The sequence below is a fragment of the Nicotiana tabacum genome, chromosome 24 (genome assembly GCF_000715075.1).
Source record: "Nicotiana tabacum cultivar K326 chromosome 24, ASM71507v2, whole genome shotgun sequence".
Classification (NCBI taxonomy): Eukaryota; Viridiplantae; Streptophyta; class Magnoliopsida; order Solanales; family Solanaceae; genus Nicotiana; species Nicotiana tabacum.
In genome coordinates, this window is record NC_134103.1 from 4,399,620 (window position 1) to 4,413,975 (window position 14,356).

General features: G+C 34.9%; 2 protein-coding genes across 3 annotated transcripts; one reads left to right on the forward strand and one right to left on the reverse strand.

The window, feature by feature from the left end:
• Positions 1-4,381: 4,381 nt before the first annotated feature.
• On the reverse strand, positions 4,382-11,001 carry LOC107798389 (uncharacterized). 2 transcript variants are annotated; one of them, XM_016621368.2, is made up of 12 exons: positions 10,712-11,001; positions 10,230-10,328; positions 10,029-10,113; positions 9,028-9,097; positions 8,100-8,160; positions 7,935-7,988; positions 7,555-7,711; positions 7,387-7,477; positions 7,030-7,139; positions 6,333-6,439; positions 4,858-4,968; positions 4,382-4,767 (listed from the first exon to the last, which is right to left on the reverse strand). In XM_016621368.2, exons 1-12 carry the CDS (start codon positions 10,799-10,801, stop codon positions 4,648-4,650), a joined length of 1,155 nt encoding a protein of 384 aa, XP_016476854.1. In that variant the 5' UTR covers positions 10,802-11,001; the 3' UTR covers positions 4,382-4,647. The 2 variants fall into 2 exon arrangements, with proteins under 2 accessions (XP_016476854.1, XP_075103348.1); XM_075247247.1 differs by lacking the exons at positions 4,382-4,767; positions 4,858-4,968 and adding an exon at positions 5,563-5,801.
• A 1,536-nt stretch (positions 11,002-12,537) lies between these two features.
• Positions 12,538-13,092, forward strand: LOC107798350 (uncharacterized). The gene has a single exon (XM_016621330.1). The coding sequence runs from the start codon at positions 12,538-12,540 to the stop codon at positions 13,090-13,092; it is 555 nt and encodes a 184-aa protein (XP_016476816.1).
• Positions 13,093-14,356: the final 1,264 nt, after the last annotated feature.

Consider the following 14,356-nt stretch of genomic DNA (forward strand, 5'->3'; position numbering starts at 1 on the left):
AGAAACTTGAAAGAACAACTCTTTTATTGTGGGAGCATAAAAAAACTTGCCTTAACCAAAATGATAACCATACATTTTTATAGTATAGGGATCTTGCTTTAAAATATAATTAAAAATATATAGTGGGAGATCATGATAAATCAGTTTTTTCATAATTTTTGCCGAGATTCTCTTCTCTAGTGGGATTGCCACGGCTCTTGTCTATGAGCTCGATATTGAATCGAGTCTTCGGTCTTGACTCGAGCTCTCAATCTTGGCTTAAGCTCGATTCTGAATCGGACCCTTAAATTGATTCGGGATCGATGTTGATCGGTATCTGGATCATAAGCTCGATAAATTTACTTTGCATCATACCTCGATTTAGATTCGGGCTCGATAAGAATATCGACTCCTCGGACTCGAAGCTTGTTTGTACCATCTTCGGAACCCGACTCGAAGTCTCGCTTCGATCGATTATGTTTTGAAATCAATCGATCATACGAAGACCGAAATTTATTTCTGAAGGCATACAATCTCCCTAACTCTGGTTCATAAATAGATCTGTTATCGGACAGACTATTTTGTCTTGAAATCGGAGAAAAACATGATGAATCAGCTTCAAGAGCTTGAGACATAGCTCTAAACGATAACGACAATGAGGTAAAAATGGTGGGAGTAATCAAGTGCTTCACCGGAGATGGGAATTTGCAAATTCGTGGCCCTTCTTGGGTTAAATCACTTATTTTTTTCACTGGTTACTGCTGGTCAATCTTGGATTTCGCTAAATAGTTGAGATTGTTGGCTTATTTCCTTAATCCTCACAAGGTAGGGATAAGATCTGCGTATACACTACCCTATACAGACCTCACGGTGTGGATAATACTAGGTATGTTGTTGTTATTGTATTTTTAGTTATTGGCTAGTACGCAGCAATAACTACAAAGATTAACATTTCATGACTATTTAAAAATTTCGTGAAATTTCTTAGTTATAAAAATTAAATAGTAAAAACTATTTCCTCATTTTTGCTATAATAATTGTGAAATGTTGTGGGAAGAATGACCAATTCACTCCAAGTTGTAATTAAGTCATACGCCAACTTAAACAACCAACTTCCCAACTTTAAGTAGTAACTAGTGAATTTGACTCCGCCTCGCACGGTCATAATTTTTTTTTTGAAAGGTAAAATTAGTAAATTCATTGATAAATGAAAAAGAAATGTACAAACTTTTTTTTAGTTGTTAATAAGCAAAATAGAAGTAAAAAGAAATTAATTCATACATTTACATCATAAATGCGTAAGAAAGTAAAATTAAAATGATAATAAAAATAAAAGCTTTACTAAAAAGGAAAATATCATCGTATTCTTGCTTATACCCAACTGATAGTCCCAATACAATCATCTGAATCTTCCCAATTGAAGTTTTGGAAAGCTTTACCTTGGAAGCGATTCACATATAATATCTTTGTCACTTAGACTTTTGTTATATGTTCATTTATGTCATCTTCGAGCGAACAAATGTATACTTCAGAGTTTTACCTTGTCTCATTGTTGGATGTAAATAATACTGGCTCTTAATAATTTACATCCTTTGACTTGTCCTTAATTTTTAAATACCCATCAGAGTGCTTAACTGCAACGTCACTTGTATAGAAAATATTGCCACTCATAAGCCCAAAGTGAAAAAATTTAAGGAAAAGAATGACAATTTAAGTTGCAATCTTTTGCTTGCACATAAACACATATATGGACAAAAATGAAAATATTAAATTCTCTATGATTTTGTAACAATTTCTAAAACCATCTTTATTTTGAATTAACCAAATCAATTAACAAATATAAACAAAGAAAAAAAGTAGGGAACAAGAGAATGGAGGAAGAAAAGAGATAAATTTTTAGACTCAATTTTTTTTTTTATTCCATTAAAAAGGAATATGAAAAGTTGGTATTGTAATACGTTGATTTAAGTTTTTTATTACAAGGAATGAGAAAGTTTGAATAGAAAAAGTTCTGAATTTTTATTACTTCATTTGTTTTAGTTTTCATTCTTGTTGATGCATGAATTTTAAAACTATTTTGTAGATTCAAATGATAGTATTAGCTGAAAAATATCCATGTGTTAAAGTAGTACATATAGAAAGCAAAGGATGCAATGGAACTTCAGATATTTGAGAGGCCTAAAATATTTTCTGAGAAATGAACATCAAGGAAGCATAAGCAAAATATAAAACTAACTCCTCCATGTCAGTCTCAAAGTTCTATTTAACCAATTAGAAAATTCTGAATTTTGAAATAAAATTACTTCAAGGATCTAAAACATGTAGTGTATTTACTTGTCCAAAAAATAATAATTAAAGGATAGAACTCTAACATATCTTAGAGTAGATCTTTTTCGCTCCAATGACTTTGACATAGAGATGGCCCAAATCATGGTAAGTAGAATAAACTTGTTGCAAGAGAAACAATTTCAATGCCTTGTTATAGTGCGTTCCGACTCCTCCTCTTGCATATGAATATTTCTCCAAAAAGTTTCGTAACTCTCCAAAAAAAAACTCCTTAGACATGGGGAAAGAAAATATTTTTTGCCTTTACTAATGTTTAATACACATTAATCACATTCATTATGGTAGAAGGGGAAAACAAATGCTTAGTATTTTTGAATTTTTTAAATAAGATAAAGGGAAACATGAGGGAAAAGGCAAAAAAAAAGGAGAAAAAAGATAAATGAGTTTCTTGGCCAAAAGAGGTGCCAAGTCATCTTTTCAATTCCCTCATATATATATATATATATATATATATATATATATATATATATATATATATATATATATATATATATATATATATATATATATATATATATATATAAAAGAGAAAGCCAAGTCACTCAATATTGTAATCGAACTACAAGCTAAATTACTTAAAGTTGTAAGTCTTTAGTATTTTTTTATGCTGTAAGTTAATTTACTTAAAAAGTTGTAGTCAAACTTCCAACCAACTCATTCCAGCTAGCAAACAAGTTACTACCAAACAACTTTCAAAAATAAACTAAAAATTCACAATATTTTTCTAGCAAGTGTGATGGTAGTAGCATGAGAACTCAATATTTCCAAATATACTATGATATCCTATGCATAACCATTTCTCGGCAACCCCAGCTTTAATCCAAACTATATATTTATTATTTATCTTAAGAAATTAATTGAATATGTACAAGTTATTAATTTAGTACCCATCAACTTAAACGGATTACAACCCCAAACCCATAAACTTCAAATCCTTGCTCATAAACCTAATAACGGATAAGCATAAAGATTATATATAATCAAGGGCTTTTTTTCACTTTTAGCCCGCAACAGAAACTATTTACATTTGGTAGCCGAAAAAGTATAAAAAATTTATATATATATATATATATATATATATATATATATATATATATTTTCGACTATTATTTAAAAAAATATTTTTCGACTATTATTTTAAAAACGGCTATACAATATCATTTTCCCTATAAATTAATCAACTTGAACCTCCAAGTTCTATGAAAGGTCAAATAAAGGTATTTATCAAATATAAGAAAAAAATATCCCACTAGTTACGCTCGGCAACTTTTGCAATTGTGTGAATCACAAATAAGAATCTGTTCACACCACATTTAGCCATGTGCCCAAGTATTCTACCATATTTGGATAAGCACTGCCAAAAAGTCAGAACACTTTACCCAAAACACAAGGTAGTTTATTTTGACCACTCATTATTAAGTCTCAAACATCCTTAAAAACCATCAACTGCCTTCCTAACTTGATAAGAGAAACTCATTTTTTGGTGATAAGAAGTCAGTAGAACTGCCCTTATCAAAACACCTGTTAAAATTGCCACTTAGACAAAATATGGTTAGGGAATTGAAAGCAACAGTGGGAAGCTGGGAAGGAAGAGGTGTTGAAGATATAGCACAGGTTGGCATTTGGGGTCTGTGGTTGATTTTGATCAGCCTGTGTATCATTTCAACAATCATCTTCTCTTGTGCAGATGGTATTTCTAAAGAGAAAGAAGCGACAACCCATACCGATAACTATGGCGCCGGCTGTGGTGCAGGCTGTGGCGCCGGCTGCGGTGCATAACAGCAAAAAAGCGATAGGAGGAGAAAGGAAATAGTGAGTACTCCCTACTTGTAATGGGGCTGGGTATCTCTTTGGTGTGGGGGGGGGGGTATGGGAGGGGGCGGGTGATAGCTCGATTACATTTCATTGTAATACTTGGGTGGCAATGTGCAACTGTACAATTCTCTGTCAGATATTTCTTGAGTAGACTGTAAACAATAGCCCAAAAAACGTCCTAAAGAAGAAAAAAAGAGCTTAAGCCAACGATTTAAGTATAAAATTAACAGAACCTTAAGCCTTGGTTAAAGGGCATAATACTTAAAAACCAAGCATCAATTAATATACAAATGTTAGAAAGAATACTCATATCAGAGTATAACAATTCCTCACATTCTCAGTTCTATGGAGACTTGAAAGAGAAAACTATGAAAGAACTGATAAAGCTTACTTTCTTGGTTATCACTATGTTGCATAGACAAATAATTGCGTCTTGCATAGACAAGTAATTGCTTAGACAATGCCAAGTACCAATGCAGATAGGTTGAGTGAAATTATGCAAACATCTTACAAAAGGCCTTGCCTCTTCCTAATTTCAGTGGAGGATATATCCATGCGGAATTTCTCCACTGGTATGGGCACAAACATGTCTTTTAGCTCTGCTGGAATGTCGAAATCCTCAAGAACCTAGAGAAATTACATGATACAAAATTCGTAAGAGTTTCGAAAAGTTGAAGTGCTAAATACCTGAAGGCCGCGGAGAGTTTGTTAGTGTACCTTGAAAGTTCCATTAACATCTCGACTACCAACTAGGAAAGTACATCCCGTGTTTTTACATCCCAGAAGTATCTCCAACATCTTTTCATTGTCATCACCATAGTACTTTGGCTGGAAAGTGTAACTTGCAAAGGTCAATACATATGCTTTTGAAACCTTAGTACCTTACTACTCTATAGCAGCTTATCCCCCCATTTATCAGCAAAAGTTGATCATGCAAAAATCAGAATTTGATCACAAGTAAGGATCACCTCTGCTATTTCCGAGTACACATATTTGTTTCGTCAACAAACAGCTCAGACACCGCCAAGAAACCTTCAGCTCAGCGTATCACGAGCTTTTACAAAGACTCCGTTACCATGACAGAGAAAGTGAACGGAAGTTTGAGGAAATAATTGGTCTAGGCAATACGACACATCAGTATTACCTACAACTTGATGTCAAAGCTACTAAAGGGCTTCGCAGCATTGAAGTTGAAGTCTACACCTAACTACAATGTCTTCATTCAACTTCCACTGAAAATTTTTGGTCTGAAAGAGACACAAAGCACCTCCATCATTATGTACTATTGTCTTTATCCTTGTTCTACGGAGTATTATTTTTATTGTCATCATCATCATCATAGTCAACAATGTGGTTTCTGGTGGGTGTGCTCGTACCTTTTACAAAATTAATTAGGTCTCCCGTATCATGGCACACACTATGTGTGCATTTTATTTTTTTAGGATTAACAGTGGTGTCCGGTCAGGTTGTGCGCACCTTGACTAATTCATGAGGTACCAGTTACCTTCCACCAGCAAAATATCGGGTAACTTTATCCATCAAAGTTAAGACAAACGGGAAGAATTCACCTATTGTGCCATATGCTGCCTCTGTTGGGATTTAAATGTTGGTTCCCAAGGTTGTATCTCCATCTCTTCGACTGCTAGACCATCCCCTTGGGGCTGTGTGTGCATATTTTCGAAAGACTTACTTTTTGGCTAAGAGTGTAAATAGCTAGAAATGCAAAGAGGAATACTTGATAATTAAAAATAAAAAGAAATATAAAATAAGAGAGATGGCCTAGAAAGTCGAAGTGCAGAATAACTGAAGAGACTGCTATTAGCAAGTAGTGAGAGAGTGGGGGCAATTCTGGGAGACAAGACTTTTTTTTTTTGATGAAGTAAGTGGTGTATTAATAACAAAAGCATCCGTGGATGCACGTATTACAAAATAAAAGAGGATATCAGCTCCTAAGAAGAAAGCCAAAAAAATCTATCATAAGACTAGAGAGCTGATAAATTCTGGGAGACAAGACTTTTGCCAGACAGAAAGTTGTCAGAGCTTTGCTGATGGTAGGATATTACATGGAACACAGAATAGTTAGAGAGCATATCCATATGAGACAGAGAGAGAGAGAGAGAGAGATACTGAATTTATGGAATTCTTGATCTCATGTAATCACAATCTTGCAGAAGCAACTGAAGAAACCTTACATTTATAAGTCTTGCAACTGTGTCAGCACCAATAACAAAAGCACTGCCAGGAAAAAGTTCTGCTTTCTTGTAAAAATATGGCTGGTTAGACACTATGACCGTCTTTCCTGCATTCAAAGGCTAAAGTCATTCCAATACCAGCATATTTTTAATATGACAGTAGGGTAAAAACCTAATGACATGGATAGATCCTTTCTCTTTTCAGATAACATGAAAATTGAAATATTACATCAATGATGGAGAGACACTTTAGGGATCAGTCTTCGGTGGATGGTAGAAAATAACCGCAACATACAGTTCAGCATTCGAAGCCTCTGAAAAGTGTTGCAAAAAGATTTAAAAAACAGCTTTGCATCCATTTCTCAACCCTTACTTTCTGTGAGTTCTCAATTTGGTTTGAGGAAAAAAATAAAGTTCACTTTTCCATTGGCCCCTTATCAAGGACATCTCTGAATGCAACATAGATATCTCTTTCACTCTGGATAACAGAACCATAGCCAAGCAAGATCACCATGCCGTTCTGATATCAACTTGCTTTGGTATATTTTTATTTCTTCTTTCAAGACTTAGATGACATCAAGCTTGGAACCATTTCAGCCAGTAACTGATCAAACTAAATTTCCTAACTACCTAAGACCTAAAGATTAAAAATATAAAGATGCATGTAAAACATCAAAACATACATGTAGGGTCTTACCAACTTTTTCAAATTGCTTAACACGATCTTTAATTTGAGATATTGCTAATGGAGGTTTGTCTGCATTGACAGCTGACAACTCAAAGCATGGATACCCACCACCACAAATGCTGCATGAACATAAATAAATGAAATGAATGATATTCCACTATTTCTCTATGCAAGTTTTCAAATTCAAAGCTCAAAAGTGTGCTACACATCTTCTCTTTCCTTTTCCTAGTGAAATTTGAAGGAAACGGTTTGGCACTCTGCAGAAAGATGTAATTCCTTAAGAGATAAACATATCTTTTCTCAATGTCTACAAGAAATCAATCTTTCCAATAGTGGAAATCACGCTTGATGTTTACAGATGTGTACCTAGTTGCAATTTCCAAGAGCTTAACGTGACCATCATGCAATGGATTAAAGGAACCAGATAGAATTATTTTCCTTTGTGCATCGGACGTGTCTGCAAAATTCCTGTATCAACATATGACTGAATCTTTGGCTTCTTAAAGTGACTACCTCGATTGCATTTACACATACCGCTTGAGAATGGATACATTTTGAAGCATATAGTCCCAGCGAGAAGTTGCTCTAGCTCTTCATCTTCATCAAACTGTCTTTCATATTCATCTGGAACTTCTGATTCAGTCAAGTCTGGAACAAAAGTTCCTGGAACCTTGCTAGCATTTGCAATTGCCTGAACCAGATGGCACAAGCTAATATAATAATCTATGGGATAGATTTGATATAAGATCCAGCATAGAAGGATTAGCCATGTACTTATACATTTTGTTCAGCCATATGTACATTTAGTTGATGAAACCAGTGGAGTTGTATGTTGAACTTGTATAATTACCCAAATCGGAGTATGAAATGTTCTAATTCTTGTTTCTGAAAATATTTCAAAATTTTATACACACCTTGATTAAGTATTGACTTGAGACTCCATCTTCCTGCTCACGAGTTCGCAGCCCCTGTATTAGTTCATTCAGTTTAAGCGAATAAATGCTTCAGCAATTGAAATCCATAGATCCTAATATAAAGAAGGTAAAGATGACAACATGAGAAGTATGCATGAACAATACCTTCGTTAAAGTAACAGTAGAGGACCAAAGACAGTTAGACGTTCTGGTTGACAAGTGAAACCTACTCATAAAGCGCTAGCTTAGAAGGAGATCCAGATTTTGAAGTAAAAGAGTTATACATTCACAAATCAGTATGACAATGCTAGGAACACCAATGACATGTCAAAGGCATCTTTCTAGAGATCCAAACATGGTCTGCAGGCATCTTTGAAGGGATGGAAACCTTTCAGACTTAATTAGAGCAACACTGTTTGGTGCTTTATTCTTCCCTTTAGGGGATACAAATGAGCACCGAGATGAAGCAATTCTAACATGAACACAACTCAGCAACATTTTTCAAAAGAAGGATCCGTCTGTGTTCTTAACATCCATACATGTAAGATATCAACAAAAGTTGTGCTTTCTTGATAATAATCATCGGCAGAAGAAAGAAAACAAATTCAAAAATAGGTTGTTGATGTAGTAGTAACAAGAAGTTCATCAACCACAGCCAAAAATATACGATCCCTGATTGCAGAACTTTTCTCATGTCTCCAACAGAAAAGAAAAGCAGTTATTTCCACCCACATCATAAAGATAAAGGAGGAACAGCTGTCATCAATACTATCTTGTGCTTGGAAAACCACCCTCCAATTAACCAGCCCCACTTTTCAAAGAGAAATATACAAATATATCTTATAGCATATTTTGTTTTTCCCTTAATTTGATCCACTTAATGCTGTAAGGAAAAGTGAATGGTAATTAGGGTAGTCACAATATAGCACAGAAACCTCATGTGAATCATTCTATAAAAACCAGCCCTATATCCCTCCTAGTGAATCTAGGAAACATACAACAAAAATTACAAACTCCGAACACAAGGTGCTCCTAAGGGAATAAGGATCTGAAAGGATATATCAGGGTAAACTGACAGATGCAACAGGAATACCTATGATCTCCACGTTTTGGACGTGCACTAGCCAAGGCACCAGTAAAACCCACACCTAAAACTGGTGAACCTGTACATTCAAACAAATAGAAAGCATGTCACATAAAAACAACATAGATCAAAGAATAAAACACTATTAAATAATAAATGGTGAAACTTTGTAATACACATAGGTGTAAAACAGTCTAACTTTAACTCCAAGTGACATCACTAGTTTTACGACCATACACACGATCCAACATAAAAATGAGGAGAAGTGATAAAAATCTGGCTTCTCCTTTTTGTGAAAGAGAGCATTTATCAGAAAGAGTAATAACAAAACCTGTGCTGCTACCTAGTAACTGAAAAGATGGTACACTTTGGCTTCTAGACTGTACCTTTAGCCTTTATACATCTTCAATAGCAAGCACAAATATCACACTAGAATGTCTATTATAACTTGTCAAAACAGGAAAATCTTCATCATTTAGCCAAGGCACACAAATCATTACATACACATATATCAAATAGACCACTCATGATTAGCTCAAGTGGTCATCTATGATATGAGCTGTTAAGTGTCTCCCAACCACTTCAAATTGACACTTGAAAGTTTTATCTTCTATATCAATTCTCAACACGCTTAACTATCAATCAACTATATCAACACTAAACTAGTTAGAGTCGGCATAAGATGAAACATGAGGACTCTCCATGAAGACACACATCCTAGTACTACGCTCGCCTAAGCACACTTAACTTTTGAGTTCTAATGTGATCCATTACATTATTGTTAGTATGATCGCATCCCTCACATATTTAATCTGTTTACCCGCTTCCTTTATTCTTGGAGCTGGCTATGCTTTGGCTGCTCATGGAGTTTTCTCAATTCTCCTAACTAAACTAGAAAATTTCAATAAATATGTGAGCCAAATTCGTTTAGCTAAGAGATGCATGCACATGATAAAACCACAAAATCCACAATCCAACGACAAAAATTCCAATAAATCCAAAATCAAGACCTGGTTTAGAAAGCTTTAATGCCCTATTATAAGCCAACAATGCCATTTCCTCAGCCGTTTGCGAACTAGCTGCTTGAGCAGGAACCTGTCCCAGAAAAAAGGAAACTCTCAAATGCTTTAGCAGTGAAATCACGATAAATTTCAATTCCAATCAATAAAATATAAAAGAAAAACAACGATTGAACTTGAACATTAAATGACCTTGCCAAGTAATTGAATCATAGACATTCTGGAATAAGTAACTACGGATTCAAGCACCGTGTTTGATGCTCCTGGAACTGACATCAACCACCCCAGCGCCTGCTCAAATTGTTACATTTCATCAAAAAAAAATGATATATCTCAGTTGATAACATATAGAGATGCCTTAATATCTCATATGAGTTTAACATATGTACACTGGCAGGATATATTTTAAACTTTTTATGCACTCAGATTAAATTGACCTAAAACATGATATTGATCAGTTTTAATAACACTTCAAAAAAAGATGCTATGATCAGTTGATAACACAAAGATGTCTTCATATTTCATGCTTATGAGATAAACTTATGTCCACTGACAGTATATATTTAAAAACAATTTACACAAAAATTGACCTAAGAAAACAGTTATTAGCTGTTCATCACACGTCCAATATGTAATTAAGAAAACAGTTTTACACTGTCAGTGCATACGCTTACCTGAGAGGCACCGCCGGAGAGATAAATGACAGCTTGAGTAGGAGAGGAATGTATCGCTTCTACAAGAGCTCGAAGGCGACTATCGGTCATCGTCGCCGTTGCCGTCACCGTCGATGGACGACTGCGATTAACTTCGCTTATTTTTTCGCCGATTTTGTTCAAATTGATTTCGTTGACACGGTGTCGTTTCTAGCACTACACGAAATGAGGAAAGTGCCAAAGCGAATCCCGTAGTGTAGCAGTCTGTAGCTAGTCCTCCTTTTGCTTTTCTTTTTTTCTTTTTTGGCAATGACAAAAAAAATTTTTTTTTGGGGGGGGGGGGGGGGGGGGGGGGGGATAAGAGAAAGCAGATAGCTTGGTCCATTAGTTCTCTTGCAAAAAACATATCACCGGGGGGGGGGGGGATAAGAGAAAGCAGATAGCTTGGTCCATTAGTTCTCTTGCAAAAAACATATCACCCTTTTTATTAGTCATTTTCTGGTAAAAGTTTTCTTGCGAAAGACTACCAAATTATACCAATTTTCTATTGTCATAAGATCTAATGAAGTATGAATATATATTAATTAAATGCAGTTAAGTGAGGAAAATACATATTTAAAAATATCATGTGTTTATTGATTTGATATATAATGTGTGCTTATAAGTTATTAGCATTTCTTGTTGGTCCTTAGTATTCATATTTCATATTGTTTATGTCACATAAAAATTGTATTCTGAAGCAAATGAAATGTTATATTTAAGTAATATAAAGTCAAAACTTGTTAGAGTTTTTAGCTTTAGTACTGGGCTTATTCTGTTGTCTTAGTTTAGTTGTATATTTATCTTGTATTAGTCCAGTTGTTATTTTATCCGGTTAGTTAGCCCATTAAGCTTAGTTCTTACTTTGTGCGCGTTTGGATATAAGAATTGTAAAATTTCAAAATATGGGGAAAAAAAATTTTCAAGTGAAAATGGTATTTGAAATTTAGAGTTTTGTTTGGACATGAATATTATTTTGGGTTGTTTTTAAAGTTTTGTGAGTGATTTGAGTGAAAATTTTGAAAAATACCTTTTGGAGTTTTTTAAATTTTTGAAAATTTCCAAAATGCATCTTCAAGTGAAAATTAGAAATTTTATGAAGAAACGCTGATTTCGGAAAAAAAAAAAATTGGAAAAAAGGAAAAAAAATCCTATGTCCAAACGGGCTCTTTGTTTTATCAATTTTGCCCGTGTATATAAAGAACATATATCATCATTTTGGAGTAGTTATGAAAAGTTCTAGAATTCTCTCAAACGCTCATTCATCTCTCTAGCTTTGTTTTCCATTCTCTGGCCAGAAATTGCCGGATTCACCATGGATTCCGGCTAGTTATTCTTAATTTCTTCATGGTATCAGAGCAGTATACCTCACTTTGTTTCATTTTCGTCAACCGATTATAAATCGCAAAGACCCTAATCTCTCTATTTAGGATTTTCTCAATTTCTCTTTTCATTTTTCTCATAATCACCTTCTATCCGTTGATTATTTTGGAGTTTTGTTCTCTATTTGTGCGAAAGTTTCAAGGAAGGTTCGAAGTCGAGTTAAATTTGGCAAGTTTCGACTTCATACGGGCAGTTTCGAGTTGAATTTGGCAGTTTCGAGTTCATAACTCCGGTGACACATTTGTGGTTTTGCCATGATTTTCTCGGTTTGTTGCTCGCTTGGTGATCCTCTTCGGTGTTGGTAAGATCTATCCCTCTTCTGGTAGTGTGCGTGTTGGTATAGTGTATTGACGGTGTCTGTGGGTGTATTCGTGGTGATATATCTTAGCTTCTCTGACTTCTCTTACTGTTGTGAAAAAAAAATTATGGGTGACGAATACTTTGATGTTGATAATTTTCATGATCCTGACCATCCCTACTATTTGTACCCCTTAGACAATCCTAGTCTCATAATAGTACCAAAGCAGTTTAACTATTCAGGGTTCAGGGGTTGGAGTCGGTCTATTCTTTTCTCTTTAGGTGCGAAAAATAAATTAGAGTTCATAGATGGATCCTTTGTCAAACCTTCTTCCACATCTCCCCTGGCTAAACAGTGGGAAAGATGCAATTATATGATCTCTAGCTGGTTGTTGAATGCACTGAGTCCTGATATAGTTGATAGTGCTATATACTCCAAAAATGCTAGTCAAATGTGGGATGACTTAAATGAAAGATTCGGACAAGCTAATGTTGCTCGTTGGTATCGGGTTCAAAAGGATCTAAGTATTGTTTCTAAAGGTTCTTGTGATATTCAATCTTATTTTACCAAAGTAAAAAGACTTTGGGATGAGCTAGACTCTCTCAGTTCCTCTGGTTGCACTTGTGACTGTACTTGTTGGGGTAAGGAGAAAGCTCAGAAAGATAAGAAAATACAAAACTAATGCAATTGTTAATGGGGTTAAATGAAATCTATGATGGTACTAGACGTAATCTAATTATGATGAAGCATATTCCAACTATAAGTCAGGCATATGCTATGCTACTCCAAGAAAAGAAACAAACTGAAATACATACCCATGTTCAGTTTGTTCCAGAATCTGCATCCATGACTGCTTCCTACTCAGGCACACAAAGATATGGTCATAAGTTTACCCCCAAGAAATAATAATAAGAAGCTGAACTGCAACTACTATAAGAAGCCATGTCATACAATCGACAAATGTTATAAATTGCATGGGTTCCCATCTGACTTCAAGTTCACTAAGAATAAAAGAATTGCTGCAACAATTCAGGCCATCCTTATGACTGACAATTCCACTGAGTTCACTGATAAATGTCAGACTTCAGTATCTTCCTTCACACCTCAACACTCCCAACAATTGCAAGAGTTGGTCTCTCTACTTCAAACTAGTCGTCTGAACCGTGAGAAACATGCACCTCAGTCAGAAATGCTTACAACATCTACCAACTTTACAGGTAAGATAGCATGTTTCTTTGCTAGAAAGATAGCTTGTGCTACTCATAGTGCTGGTTCTTGTATGTGTCTTCATTCTAAGCATTTTGTTGAGTATTGGATAATAGACTCAGGTTCAAGTGATCGCATGACCTCAAACAAATCCTTACTTACACATGTTCATGATCTTCCTATTCCTTACTTAATCACTCTCCCAAATGGGTACAAAGTTAAAGTAACTTCTGTAGGATCTTTAGCTTTGACTCATACTTTTATATTGGAAAATGTACTATTTGTTCCTAGTTTTAGATACAAACTTCTCTCAGTAAACAAATTGACAGTTCAATTACATTGTAATATTTTGTTTACCTTAACTTTTTGTATATTGCCGACCCCTTGTCATGCCCCGAACTCGGGGAGTGCGACCGACGCTCAACCGAGTGAACCCGGTCAAGCAAGCTTGTTAGATACTTTCTACCCAAACTCACTTATGAATAAAGATAATACATATTTTCGTTAATTAGATAATAAATAGATCATGTATACAATACCAATTTATTACCATTAGTTACTTCATTTTAAAGTCTCAAATTACACACACTTTCATAGTTTGAAGCGAAAGATGTAACACACATACAACATTACTATCTTGACTTTCCCAATACTAATACAACACACACCATGTCTGCGGAGCCTCTAATAGATATGAAAGAGTACTATGATAGTGCCGGCAAGAAGGCCCCGGCTATACC

What these genes read in the sequence shown, in the direction of transcription:
- LOC107798389 (XM_016621368.2), bottom strand. Translation starts at nt 10,801, where the DNA reads ATGACCGATAGTCGCCTTCGAGCTCTTGTAGAAGCGATACATTCCTCT. An exon ending in ATTAAAGCTTTCTAAACCAG is followed by an intron (nt 9,098 to 10,028) that starts GTCTTGATTTTG and finishes TTGAATGTACAG; the next exon opens with GTTCACCAGTTTTAGGTGTG. An exon ending in CTCTTGGAAATTGCAACTAG is followed by an intron (nt 7,140 to 7,386) that starts GTACACATCTGT and finishes ATGTTCATGCAG; the next exon opens with CATTTGTGGTGGTGGGTATC.
- LOC107798350 (XM_016621330.1), top strand. Translation starts at nt 12,538, where the DNA reads ATGGGTGACGAATACTTTGATGTTGATAATTTTCATGATCCTGACCAT.